At 44.4% G+C, this 15,022-nt stretch overlaps 1 protein-coding gene across 4 annotated transcripts in view; it reads left to right on the top strand.

The window, feature by feature from the left end:
- LOC145402361 (facilitated trehalose transporter Tret1-like) overlaps nt 1-15,022 on the top strand; it is a 132,914-nt gene that overhangs the window by 39,949 nt on the left and 77,943 nt on the right. For all 4 annotated transcript variants that reach the window (XM_080274513.1, XM_080274515.1, XM_080274512.1 and 1 more), the window contains exon 2: nt 12,064-12,130. In XM_080274513.1, coding sequence (XP_080130639.1) covers nt 12,077-12,130 — 54 coding nt within the window. In that variant the 5' untranslated portion in view covers nt 12,064-12,076. The remainder of the gene's footprint in view (nt 1-12,063; nt 12,131-15,022) is intronic.

The raw sequence follows: 15,022 nt of genomic DNA, 5'->3' as shown, positions 1-15,022 counted from the left end.
ACATGTTCCTTTGTTTCAGTAATGCTTAACTTCTCCTGTGCACAAAGTGACAGAATTTCACACTCAAACTTGTATCAGTCACAATTTATGAAGGATGCATCATGTCCACCACCACAGTTTACATTGGTCACAGGAATTTGACATTCCATTCCATCATGAGAAGCAGCCCCACCAGACACACATACTGCCGGGAGGCCCTGAGTAAGGCATCTGCAAGAATAGTGAATATGACCAAATCGCTGTCAGTGGAAGCAACGAGGAGGTATAGGGACGAATGGTTTGATACGATATCTGTACCAGGCCGCATGATGGACTGCAAGAAGAGACAGTAAGTTGAACATAACTATCAGGGAAGGGTTAGGGACCAATACCCCGTCAATTCATTTTCTTTTGTGGTCAACCTTAACTGTATGATGGTCAGCCACCCCCTTAGCAAGAAGTGTCTCATCATCCATCAAAAACTCCTTAGCATATACAATACCTCGAGACTGATTCACAGTAGCATGAGGGGCACAAGTAACTGGCCAACTAGCAAGTGAAGATACTGCTTGATGCCTAGCGCCTTCTTCAGAATTCAAGACCTCAACCATTAAGCTACAATCTTAGGTGGAGAGCCACATGCACTAACTAATTCATGGTGCACCTGAAAAATGTCATTTTTCCTCAGGTCCACCCCTTCAGGGCCATGAACGAGATACTTGGTGAATTTCACGGGGATAAATACTTCATTGAGAACTCAGTAACTCTTGGGAAACGGTGACGAGACCCACCAAAAGGGGACCTCCACTGACCACGACCCTGGAAAAACTCCAGTATCGCCACAAGAAAGGAGAGATTGATGGGAGAATCAACCAGGGATGTGCCAGGGCCAGTACCAGTAGATAGATTTTGAACTAAATCCATTAGAGAACACAAATGAACTTCATTCCCCCACCCTTCCACCCAGCATGGAGTCCAGCAATGGGAGGTCATATGCCAGGGATAACACTACTGGTGACCCCAGAGGTAGCAGGAGAGTATATGCAGGTAACCACTGGGAAACCTGAGCAACAGTGACTCCAGGACAGTAAGAGCCACTAGGCCCCCCAGTGCCCACTTGACTCTAGCTAATGCATGATCAGCCAATTAACCTGGTCAGGCCCAACCAGGCCGCCTGTTTCCCCAGAATAAGAAACCAAAGAGGTATGTTGCTAGCCACAGGGTGCAGAGTGCAGAATCGCTCAACCTCCAGGACTCCCGGCTCCCTGCAAATGGGACGTCACGCATGACAAACATGTGGGGAGACAAAAACCCCACCCGAGATGGAGAAAGAGCAGATACGAGCAACATCACCAGCAGGCCTCATTTATCATTTAAGTGGGGGGAGGGTGACAGAAGCCAAACCCTAAAAAGGTAGGCACGCTCCGGAGTAGGTGGCATTGCCAGCCACACTTCAAGCCCCATCACCAGGTCAAGCTGACCCCCCTTAGCGAGGCCTTGAGAATCAAGATAGATTAACCCCTAAAGGCCTGTGTCTGCCAAACGACAGTTTTGGAAAATGTGGCATAAAGTCAATGGTACAAAGCTTACCAAAAACTGGCAGTAAATAGCACCACTTCTTTTATGATGTATATGGGATCTAGCCAGCGAGAACTACAATATCTGGTGGGGTATGGCCAGATTGGACCTCTAGAGGGGGGATAACCCCCCTTCCCCTGTCATCTCTCTGCCTGTCTGTCTGTATTTGCCCCGCTGGGCCCTCTCCTCATTATGGCCTCCAAACCACCCATGCCCCCACATACCCCTTGGATACCATAGCTGGTGTGCGTAGCAAGCATACTTCCTCCCCTCCTCCACTCCTCCTCACCCCCAACACCCCCTTTCCTCCCTTCATCCACCACCACACTCCCTCCACCTTCATCCTTTCCCTTTGTTTCCAGGCACGTGTGGTTTTCCCTTGCTTAGCATTAACTTTATTTTCCTTTCATGATTATTATTTCACCTTGTTTTATGCCTAGGAATATATATTATATTGCTTACAATTATGTTTGTATGGTTATTAGCCATTCCCTTGCAGATTCAAGCGTAGACCTTTTTTTGTAGTTTTGACGGTCGATAGTATGGTAACCACTGGACATATGAGTGTGAGATATACATTTTCAGGTGTGTAAATTCAAGTTCCTGAAATCTGGAAAAAAAAATTACAATCCGAGAAAGTCGAAAAATCGAACTCTAATTGCGGTTCTAGTGCTCTGAGAAATTTGCGACCTTTCGGGGCTTAAAGAGGAGGGCATGGAAGAAGTGTGAGGTGGCAAGAGACGTGGGGAATTGTAAGTTACTGATCAGGGCAGCTCTTACGGCCGTAGGATATTTGGTAACACCACTTCCTTAGCAATTTATTCTGCACATTATACCTTAATATCCTTCCGTGTGTTAGTGACGCAAATGACGTCAGTATTAATACGATATATATAACAATACAAGAGGATGTTAAGAAATAATAAGCAAAATTAATCACTAATGAAGGGGTGCCAGAAAGGCTCCTGAGCCGATTACGAAGCGTCCATTATTTTCATTTGTATGGGTGCTAGATTTTGTAACACCTCTTCACCAGCAATTTATTTTGCCAGTTTCGCCTTAATATCCCGTTGCATGCTACTGTTACAAAACTAATTCGATATTTAAAATACATGACGCTACACACAAAATTCTACTCCAGCTGATGCCAGGGGAGTTTATTCAGTTGAGAGTCACAGAAGTCTGAGAGTATTAAGAATCTCTTGTGCCCTATGCTACTGACGCAAAGCTGAATTACGTGATAATTTTCCCCAAAGATCTCATTCTGCAGGAAGGATGAGGGAAGGAGAATGATGAGAGTTTCCACGCAACAACAACAATAGCAACACTACTACTACTACACCTACTGTTAATCTGAGTTTGGAAATGCAGTTAACACTTTCAGTCTGGTTATTTTTTTCCTTGATCTCTTCTCCCTATTTCAGTTTTGGAGAGACCTTTTGTAGTGAAGGGGTTAATTTGAAGCTATGAGCCGTATTTAAGAGGTACAAGAGGCTTTGTAGCTCTTCTCCCTCAGTAACTTGTTCTCCATTTTATACCTCAGTATCCTCCTATATGTTACTGATGCAGAGTGATGTCGATACAAGGGAATGTTAACCCGTCACGTCCAGAGGTTTTCCGCACCTCCAACATCCCCCAGTCCCGAGGTATTTTCGATTTTTTTTTTTTTGGCTAAAACCTTCGCTTTTGGTTAGAAACATCGAAAATTCATAGAGAAATCGCTCACCTGTGGTTTAAAATACCCAATCCAGGTAGGAGTTCCTCCTTACCTGACTGGGTTTTCTAACATGCTGGCACCAAAGAAAACGAGTTCTATGGGAGGGTAACTATTTTATCCACTCATAAACGGTATTTATTTATTTACTTGGTACGAATGTATATGTAGTATGAGAGTATATTGGTTTTCAAGCAGTAATAAAGGCATTATAAGCATTGTTTCACTCACTAACTAATCACCATACCTGACCTTTTTTTGCCACATTACCTGATCATTATTTCTGGCTGTTTCTTCTTCTAATGCTATGCAAACATTGTCCTCCACATTGTCATCAATTGGGGAATCACTCTGGCCCTGAATATCTTTACTAGCCAGGTCACTGGTAACAGGTCCTTTGCCAAGACAATGGCATGAGGGGGGGAGGGGGGAGGTTATGCGGTGTAAGGCATTGTCCCTGCTTGGCATCTTGTAGAGGAATAGAGAAAGGTGTCCCGTGTATACATATGAAAAATCACGTGCGAAAATTGAAAATTGTGCAAATTAGGGACCTTGCAATTGCACGACGTACTGGTACATCGCCGGGACTGGCAAATGCAAATCGTTGCAACGTACCCATACGTTGATGGGACGGAGCGGGTTAAGATGCAATAAGTAGAAGGAATCACCTCCTATGTAAACTAACCTCCATAGTTCAGAAAGCCTCTCCAAAAGCAAATAAAACTGTCTGGAGATAACAAGAATGAAAGGAAAAATACGTCATCGGATTGCAATGGTTAACCGTAAGTTTGTGAATCCGGATGAAAAGTTGCATGTTAAGTGATTTTGAAACAACTCTTCCTTGCCGATTTATACAGACCACTGCACTTCAGTATCTTCTTCTATGTTATTGATGCAAACTATTTCGGGATTAAAAAGATATGAAATTACTTAGAAAGAAGGGTTAAGGTAGTGAACTAAAGTATCGCACACCTGGGTTACGAAGAATGTGAAAATGAACGAATTTTGTAGGACACATGTATCTATCAACCTAGTGCCTTACAAAATACAGCACCCAGAATGTGTACTTTTGTTCGATTTCTGTTACTAATAATTACCAATGATAATACTTGCACTTATAATAACTGGGTGCTCCAAATATCACAATGCTTCGCCCATGCTTCAGAATGATGAGTGTGATAAGAGGCTCGATACTTTTTTTGGTTGACTGTATAAAATTAGGGGGAGGCGGTGGCTCAGTCGGTAGAGAGGTGGCCAGCAGTCCTAACGGACCCGGGTTCAAATCCTGCTGGGCCAGGGAACGGTTTAAGGATTTGAATTTCTTAAAAATCAGACTTTACTGATCTACCAGAAGACCCGCCGACATATGGTAAAAATACCCCCGCTAATACCAATACTCTAGTCCTGTATGAGACAGCCCTAGCATGTATTCAATATGGACGGTGGGTGTTAGCGCCAAAGTGGTAACATGTAGAGGTTTGCAGTATGTAGGAGGACTACTGGGCCTTGAAAGCAGACTGTGAAGCTTATGCCCAGAGTCAGACATAAAAAAAAATGCAATAAATCGCAACGGAAGAGGTGCTACGAAGCCTCCTACGTTACCCAGAATTGGGTTTTGAGTTGGCAACACAACAAGCCCCTCGCCAACCCATACTGATACATGTACTCCAAGTCTGCCAGTCTCAAACAGTCTTCCGGACGGGTTAGACTGACGGATTTTGTTTCCCCACTCGTCCTTGTTCACCCAGCAAGACAACTGGGCTGGGGACCTGGATGTACACGATTTGGATGGACATCAAGTAATGCGGCTCGTGTGATCAACTCAACTGGTTGGACTCAGCTTGTCGGACTCAGTTTCTGTCTTGCCCCTGCTCACTTAATACTCGTGTAATTGGTAACCTGGCTGTCCTATTGACAGATCAGTGCGGGAAGACTGGAACATACTAAACATGCTGTTTAATTCCCCTAAGGACTCAACCGTAATCGACAGGTATATTTATATATATTAATTACCATTCGTTAAAAGCCCTTACTTCCTGGGGAACATTGTCGCTGAAGGTCAAGTAGGGGTGAATATAATAAACCTAGGAAGATACATTAACTAATGCAGAGCGCAAGAGTTGTAGTACATGTTTCATCAAGGAACTAAATATTGACGATGATATGGAAAAAGCAGGCAAAAGGAGAGAGAACAAAATCCAACAATAGAGTAAGTCAGAACAATAAGTTCAGAACATTAATGCTAATTCATGAGTATGGAAAAGAAAAAATGTTCATTAGACAAGAGGGAAAATAAAAGGTTATGACCGACACAGAAATCTATGCCTTTTGGCATAGTCCGGCATACGGTGTGCGTTTTCTCTTAGAACAAAATTAGTTCTGTGGCTTTGTAAAAGTCTGGCAGGCAAGGCAGTTTTCTGTTATCGGCAGAGCTTACATCATCTGTGTCAAGTAAATAGTAAGGTGAAATCCAATTAGGTATGTGCGCTAGCTACCTACAGTAGCTACTGTTATGCTGGATGTTTTTAGACCGACTTCTCGTTCTAAAGACACCAGCGACTGAGCGAGGTCCTCTTTCTAAACCGGAAATTGAACACTTACAAAGGAACAGGGCATAAAAACTTGGCAAGACATCATAACACATATATTGCATTAATCCAACTTCCTTACAATATACATACAATGGTACACTGAATGTGGATTGGGTATAGTGACAGGTTAGTTAATACTGGTACATTACATCACATAGGCACTGTGCTTACGCCTGAGTTATTACACAAGAGAATATCACATTGGTATGGTGACACTGTTCATATACTCAGTCCCATGAACTTTGCATGGTACACTGGTCTCTTTGCACTTGGGTTTCGCCACACACTAGTATATTACTCTGGTTCCGGTGTGCTTAGGTACTAACACAGCACTCTGAGTGGACTTGGGTAGAGACACCTTACAGGTGGTGTTACTGTCGCACTGTTGCTATAACACATACTGTCACTGTCACTATTGAGTCTCTAACACGACACCGGGATCTTGTTGCGTCGTCACTGGGCTGCTGGAGTCTGGGCTCATTTGAGGTGGCGCCCGGGGGTTGGAGGGAGCCCTACTGGGGAGCCCTCCTGCAGAAGACACGGGACAGCTCTCGGGGGCATCACGGCCCAGGTGCGTTTTTGGTCTGGGGTGCAGGAAGGCCCTTTCCTGTCAGGGCCTCGACCTGGTGAGGGGCCAAACAGTGTCAGGAGTTGGGTCTGCCGCTTCTTGCTCAGGGAGGAGGGCCGACAGAGAGTGGAGCAAGAGCGGTCCCGCCCTGGGGTCCAAGGGCTGGCCCTGGGACCCCTGGGACTGTGGTCGCCTCCAGGTTGGGGCGCCATCAGGAGTTAAATGCGGCACCTCGCCCGCAGGGCATCTGTCATGACCCTGCGTCATCCAGGGGCAGGCTGGAGGGCATGAACCCTGCTTTCAGTGGCAGGACCTCGCCACCACTACTGGACCAGCAGCACCTCCAGGGAACCACACCTGGAGGGAGACACAGAAGATGTACCACCCAGCTGCAGGGTGGAGAGTGGGCCATGCATGGGACCTTCTCCTCCAGAAGAACCTTTGAGACTGTGGACAAAGGGTGTACAGTGGCCGTTCCTTCCCCGATGTGTACAGCGGCCATCGTCACGGTTCCACAGCTCTTTGGGGTAGCAGCAGAAGGAGGTACATTGGCTGTTCCTTCCCCGGCGAGTACAGTGGCCGTCACTCCAGGGCTGCTCCCAAAGGAGGAGGAGGCAGATGAGGGATGTACAGTGGCCTTTCCCTCCCCGGCGCGTACAGTGGCCGTCGCCGTGGGTCTGCCTGCCCAACGGGAAGTAGCTGAGGGACTTACAGTGGCCGTTCCCTCCCCAGTACGTCCTGTGGCTGTTACCATGGTGCTTCTTCCGTAAGAGGAGGAGGAGGAGGTGGATGAGGGACATACAGTGGCCGTTCCCTCCCTGATGTGTATGGTGGCTGTCGTCGTGGTTCCAATCCTCCTGCCTTTGCTTGTAGGTGTGTGTGCAGTGGCTGTCATACTGAGACAGGCTCCAGATGTGGCTGCAGCAGAAGGGTGTACAGTGGCCGTCCCTTCCCCAGTACATACAGTGGCCGTTACCGCGGTGCTGCCTGGGACTGTATCTGGAGCAGTCCCACCCTGATCCTGATGAGGGCTGGTCTGGCCGAGAAGTAGTCTCGCATCCCTGCGACGTCGTGGTTAGGCAGGTTGAGGGGAAGAGGGACACAAGGTCGGGGCACACCTGAGCCCGTCTCGCGCTGAGCCGGCTTCGCACTCGCCTGGCCCACTGTGGTGTCCTGGGATGGGGGTGGGGCTGTGGCTCCGTAGTGGGGTGGGGGGCCTGGCAGCGGGAGCGCGCATTTCAGCTACTAGCTAGGTTATTGAGCGAGGTAGATTAGTGAGTTATGTACACTCAGGGAAAGTTCCACATTACCCACTTCTCGAAGCACTGGTGTGAGGAGGGTGAATGTGAATCGGTAGCCAGACTTCATGTGTCTGGTAACTGTGAGTGTGAAGGAGGGGGAGGCGGGGGACTGGAGGCAGAGGAGGGTTTGGTGATAGGTTGGGAATCACGTGTAACTCTGCAGTGTATGAGTTAGACGGTGTGTTTGAGTTAATATAGCAAGGATAGAGGGCAGATATTAACATTTTATTTAAAAAATTACGTAGATACCTGTAGAGTTAGTGTTGTCAGGAAAGTTATGGAAGTTTGCAGGGTTCGGACAGAGGTTTGAATGCTTTCATTCCCTCTGGACTTTAACATGAGATGTTTCCCCTGGAGATATTCGTAACGACATAACAAATTAACATATATTTATATTTTGGGTTGAAAACAAAGCCACTATACTGTGTGTATATATATATATATATATATATATATATATATATATATATATATATGTATATATATATTAGTATAAGCTTGAAATTCGACTCCAGAGGCCGATGTACACTCAAGGGTATTCACAGATAGCTGTGACCACACACGTAGCCACTGTGAGGGCAGGGGGGGCAGTTTGGCCCCCCTTGGGAAAATTTGGGGGAAATGCTGAAAGGGATTTTAGGCATAGTTCTTGTATGACAATGCAGTTTTCTTAATTTTACCATTTATATATTAAACAATATTATCTATTTCCAAAAATATTTATCTGGGAGCAGAAATTTCGTTTGAAGCCGAGAACTAGACTAAATACTATATTTCCCTGAAAAAAATGACCAGGTATAACTTAACAATTCCCCCTATCACTTTAGATTATGTGGTTAATATTAGAGCTCTAATGATGCTTTGCACTTGATTCCTGATGAGGTGTAAAAGTAGCCTTCATGTTCCCTCAGCCACATCCCCTCACCCTGCAGCCATATCCTCTCACCCTGTAGCCAGTTGCAAACACTGCACAGTTATTGTTACAAATAACTGAAACAAGCAGAGTTTTTGAAGACTGCATGAAGCCATTTTCATCACGTCAGACTACATTTTAGAATGTAAGCAGATATAAATATGTGTGCCAGGGGCCCTCGTTTGGGTGGGGGACAGGGGGACGTGTCCCCCCCACTTTTGGGAGCCTCAGGGATTGAGTACCTTTTGTCCCCGTCCCCCCCACTTTTCTATGTGAAAATTTTCAGGATGAATAGCTTCACGCCGTTTTTTTGTTTTTTTCACTTAATGGAAAAATCCTTTCTACACAGTACAGTACAGTTCAAGTATTATGACAATCATTCCCTGCTGAACCGGGCAGATCGAGTGGTCACCTGAGTCAAGGATTAAGAGAGGTTAATCCCACCAGATGTATTTACTTAGGTCAGTCTTGACGTATGCACCACCCGTGGTGCCTGAGCCAATGAGAATCAAACTAAAACAATAAATAGTGGAAAACAGAATTTCTCTTGGCTACCACCACAGCAGTAGTACAAAACAGAATACCAGACTGGGGGTGGGTGCGGCAGTGAATAGTAATTTATACATACGCGTTAAGTGGAGAGAGAGAGAGAGAGAGAGAGAGAGAGAGAGAGAGAGAGAGAGAGAGAGAGAACCGCAAAGGAAAATAGAAAACAGCGATAGTATCACGAATGTGGGAAAGTGTGTGTTCGGGACACTCACGCCAGTGTGGTGACAGATATTTGGGGGAAATTTTCCAAGTGTTTGCCCCCCCCTGGCAAAAATCCTGGATACGCCACTGGCTGTGACTGAACAATATGAGAGTTACATGTCACACTGAGTCGTATTTATAAAAGACCCTATCCAGTATTTTAAACGATAAACAATTCTTATCACAAATGTTTTTGATTTCCGTATTTTGACATTTTACTATTTGAATAGACTGTGAGATAGGTGGTAGCCGTATGAATAAAGACAAATGTACAGCCAACACAAATTGAGGTTAGGAGCGTTTATCAAGAGGGAAGGATTCCGACACGATCCCGGGATTCGTCCAACTCCGGGGCAGGGAAGGGTATTGTTTTCACCTGGTTTGTCTGTTTGTTTGTCTGTTTGTAAACAACTTTAAGCGAAAACTACTAGCATGATTTTGACTAAAATTACAGGGATGATGGGTTATGACCTTCTGATCGCCTGATTAAATATTGGACCAAACTGAGCCAAAGCCCAGGCTGTAGGCCCCCCCCCAAAAAAAAACAAAAAACAAAAAAAAAAACGGGTTTTCGCGATAACTCCTTTCAGTTTCGTCATATCGACAAGAAACCAAAACCTAAAGGTGCATCTTTCAAATCTGCATCCTATAACACGCCTCATTACATCAGAGGGGTTACCCCCCAGTTCGCGGTTGGATGGTCAGTGTCAGGTGGGTCGGGCCAAAAATTTCAAATGGGCATAAAATCGTCAATTTTCACCCGATTTACTCCATATTTGATGTGACATCTCTGACTAGATATCCTATTGTTTATACTTCAGCATTAAAATGACTGCCGGGGACGGCTTTGCTGACATAGATATCCTGTAGTGTTTATACGTGAGCACTAAAATGGCTGCCAGGGACGGGTTTGCACCGCTTTTTGTTTGAATGTGGTGACAAAACTAGGCTTTACATGAAAGAGTTACATAATTTCCCGTCTAGTGTGGCAATATGGCGAAATATTCATGCTTATTATTATCCCATGAGAAAATCATGGGAGGGACACAAGTCAAGAGTGAGAGCAGTGGAAATGAGTTATTTGAGGGGAGCCTGTGGAGTTACAAGGAGAGACAGACTGACAAATGAGGATGTGAAGGAGCGTTGTGGTGTGGATGTGGATGTGATAGGAAGCGTTAGGAGAAACAAAATGAGGTAGTTTGCGCATGTGGAGATGATGGAGAGTGAGAGACTGACGAGGAGTGTATGTGAGTGAGGTGGAGGGGGAGAGAGGGAGGGGGAGGCCAATGATGAGATGGAGGGGAGAGGTATATGAGGGGGGGGGGTGTGAGCTGGGAGCAGGGCAGTGAAATGATGGGGGACAGAGGGACGTGGAGGCGATTTGTTTGTAGCCACCCCGTATGGGATTAGGGCGTCTGGCAATAGATAGATAGATAGACAGAAAAATCACTGGCTTAGAGAGAGAGAGAGAGAGAGAGAGAGAGAGAGAACGAAGAAGAAAAGTGGTTTGTTGCAGGTGCGCTGTGTGACATCCCAGCGCTAACCCAGGGTGATAGAGTGGGTGCCTGTGTTTCTCCATACTGAGGATCTCTAATTATCATCATCATTCTCTAATAGTGGAAGAACATTGCCTTACAGGTCTAGCCAACCTTTCCAGTTCGAAAAGTGCGTCCCAGGTCCAGTAAAAATTTCTGACGGGGAGCATGAATAAAAAAGTAATCGTAGTGAAGGGGTTAACCCATTCATGGTCGGGACAACCCTAGTAGCTGTTTTCTGGTGTCGCCAGACGATTTAATGCAGCCATGTCAGCCATAAGAATGTGAGCCTCATGGGCGGGGTAACTCTTGTTATTTTATTGTAGCCAGCATCAGACGATGTTGTTTACTTGTGAATGAGTCGGAGGCCGAGAGTGTTAATACTGATACCATTAACCCTCATATCGTAGGGACAGCTCAACTATTTTATTACAGCTAATGGCACAAGATTTTATTCATCTAAGAGTGAGTAATAAGCGTGAGCGTTGATAAGGATATCATTAACACTCCTACAGTCTGAATAACTATGCTATATTACTACAGATAACAGGTGGTGGGTGGTGCCGACCATCATCCACTCACTTGATGTAGTGCTGACTACTTCTTCCTTCGCCTTTATCATTTTTTTTTTCCTGTGCTTGCCATCCTTTTCTCTTATTTCTCCCATCTTTCCTATCATTTTTTTTACTTTTTTCCCACGTCAAGTTGCTCAACATTGAGTGACAAGCCTAATGGATTCCTGTAACCCATGAAAAACATTTTCAACGCTGGGTGGTAACCATTTAACCAGATAAAGGGGTGATGTGGAGCATACCATTGTATCCCTGCATCGAGGTGCTGTCCACCGCAAGAGAACATCGGTTCACTGCAGAGGATGGTTTCTGGTGGCGGCAGCTTGCTTGGGTTGATGGGTTTGCCTGGCTACACAGACCGGGGTTACTCAACGACAACAGCTACAACAAACACCAGACCATTTTATTCGAGAGTGAGTCACAGGAGTTTCAGAGTGCTAGTACAATGGTCGGAACAATTTACCTTTATTGCAAATGATGTCACACCTTTACTGAGGTGAGATTGAGTTATAGGAACCCGAGACTGTTCACAAAGATGACCAGCTTCATTTCTCCCCCACAGGAAGACAGTAACAATGGAAGACAAAAAACTCTCCAACCCCACTCAGTTTCCCGTCCCATGGAAGCAAGTAAGTTAAGAATTCTGGTCATGTGATTCTACATTTATTGATACAGAGTGAGTCAATGTCTGGAAATACATGGGAAAGGATGCATAATAGTATATCTCTAGTGGGACGTCCATTCTGCTCCATGTACACTTGCAGACGTTTTTCCCAGCCTATATGGAGAGAGAGAGAGAGAGAGAGAGAGAGAGAGAGAGAGAGATGTAAGGTATTATATTTTATGTTCTTCTCGTCAGGCCCCAGATTCATTAACAAACGTAGTCTCATTTCTCTCGTAACTGAGATTTTTTTTTTTTTTTTCTAGGACGAACAAGAGATCCGCACATTCTAGAGTCTTCTTATCACGTCCATCTTGCAAAGAGAACTCTAAGACACTTCGTAATATTCCTCTATTAACCAAGATATGTTCTGCAGGAAGGACAAGGAATGTAGGATCTTCCCACCTCTCTTATTCTTCCTTAAAAATAACCTAAGTGATGTGAAATTTGGTTGTCAATTTGGTTGCTAATCTGGCTTCTGATCGGATGCAAAGGGAGACTTTTAACTCTTTTCACTTCTCTTAGTTTTTTCTTTCTAGTTAGCGTAAAATGATTTTACCCAAGTAAGGACAGACGTCTGTTAGTGAACGGGTTACTGAAGGCTGTTGCTATCTCCTGTTCCTAAAGTTTCTCAATAGGTGAATATAATTTTTGGGTAGCATCAAGGACAAAATTAACGAGAGGGTACGCAGACAGCACGACGACGCCACTCCCCGAACTTTGACCCCGACCTCTAACCTTGACCTTTTTTCGATCCGCATCAGAATCGCATCACTTTTTCCCATCACCACTTACAATATATGTCAATTTTTTTTTTTTCCCCAAGTCGGACCAGGCTTTCAAGAGACCCAAGTCACGTTAGGCACTAAAAATGAAATATATTGCTAACTCAGATGCATATTGGTAGATCCAAATCGGGCCAAGCATTGATTAAATATTTCGTAAACAAACATACATACCTTCGAGTAAATACCTCACTGAAAACTCGATTACAATAGCTACTCCTTCGGCGTTGCCAAAATACGTCTTTGGATTCAAAGGGTTAGTAGGCTACTGTTAGATGTTTCTATTAATAATGCTGAATATTAGGGAGGCATGCTTTCAGAAAATTGATTTTAAGTTACCTATAGCAGGGTGAATTGGTTAGAGGAAATACATGAAAGTTGTGCTTTATAAATAATGTGAGATTTTCAGAATGTAGAACGTATAACTAGAAGCAAAGTATAAGAATGATAAAGTTTGAACTTTTATGGAATGAAACACTAGATCGGAAACTTGACTGTGGACTGCCTTCCATTGCAAATTGGTTTAAAGTATTGTAAATTTAAGCAGCGACGTCTGAAAGTAAGCATACCTAAGAGCAAAGTGATAAATGCTGAAAGAAAATGTGGTTACAGTGTGATATGTTGGTGAACGGAGAATGACTTGATGCAAGGAGGTAAAGAGAACGGGATATAGGGAGTAGGGTGGTAAGATTAGGGTCGTTAAAATTCTGTCAAAATACAGCTAAGTTTCAAAATATTTCGTGAGCTGGTAACACCACAGAGTTTTAGTATTCTCTTCCTCCTCCTCCTCCTCCTCGTCCTTCTTCTTCTTATTCTTTTCCTCCCTCTCCTCTTCTTCTTCCTCCTCCTCCTCCTCCTCCTGCTCCTCCTCCTCCTCTTCTTCTTCTTCTTCTTCTTCTTTTCTTCTTCTCCTCTTCTTATTCGTTTTATTCTTATTCTTTTCTCCTCCTCCTCCTCCTCCCCCCTCCTCCTCCTCCTCTTCTTCTTCTCCTCCTCCTCCTCCTCCTCCTTTTCTTCTTCTTCTTCTGTTCTTCATTTTTTTTTCCTCCTCCTTTTCTTCTTCTTCGTCTTCTTCTTCTTTGTCTTCTTCTTCATCCTTCTTCTTCTTCTTCTTTACTTCTCCTCTTTATTCTTTTTTTCCTATTCTTTTCTCCTCCTCCTCCTCCTCCTCCTCTTCTTCTTCTTCTTCTTCTTCTTCTCCTCCTCCTCCTCCTCCTCCTCCTCCTCTTCTTCTTCTTCTTCTTCTTCTCCTCCTCCTCCTCCTCTTCTTCTTCTTCTTCTCCTGCTCCTGCTCCTCCTCCTCCTCCCCCTCCTCTTCTTCTTCTTCTTCTTCTTCTATTCTTCATCTTTTTATCCTCCTCCTTCTCTTCTTCTTCTTCTTCTTCTTCTACTTCTTCTTCTTCGTCTTCGTCTTCTTCTTCTTCTTCTTCTACTTCTTCTTCTTCTTCTACTTCTTCTTCTTCGTCTTCGTCTTCTTCGTCTTCTTCTTCTACTTCTTCTTCTTCTTCTTCTACTTCTTCTTCTTCGTCTTCTTCTTCTTCTTCTTCTTTTTCTTTTTCTTCTTCTTCTTCTACTTCTTCTTCTTCGTCTTGTTCTTCCTCTCCCTCCTCTTCCTCTTCCTCTTCCTCCTTCTCCTCCTCCTCCTCCTCCTCCTATGAAAGCAGTCGCTAAATGCAAATCGTTCATTTTCATGGCTAAACATGTAAAAAACATAGGGCTGGATTTGTAAGGGACACGAATTATGAGAAACTAACGTTAATGTAAAAGAAAACACACACAGACACACACACACACACACACACACACACACACACACACACACACACACACACACACACACACACACACACACACACACACTAGACAGCAACACTCACGCCCTGTTTTTTGGATACTGAAGCGCTCGAACATCAAAACAAATATGTCATGATACCATTGCGATAGTGACCTTTGATTGTTTTAAAAATCTAGTCACCTCATCCTTGCTTGACCCTCAACCATTCCACCATTTCCTGTCCAAATCGGGTAAAAATTGTTTGAGCTGACCTTACCCTATGAATTTGACCTCTGACCTT

This window comes from Coenobita brevimanus, chromosome 57, assembly GCF_032717465.1.
Source record: "Coenobita brevimanus isolate Jiangsu-jjx chromosome 57, ASM3271746v2, whole genome shotgun sequence".
Taxonomy (NCBI): domain Eukaryota; kingdom Metazoa; phylum Arthropoda; class Malacostraca; order Decapoda; family Coenobitidae; genus Coenobita; species Coenobita brevimanus.
The sequence above is the reverse complement of the archived record's forward strand: the minus strand, read 5'-3'. Positions and strand labels throughout refer to the sequence as shown.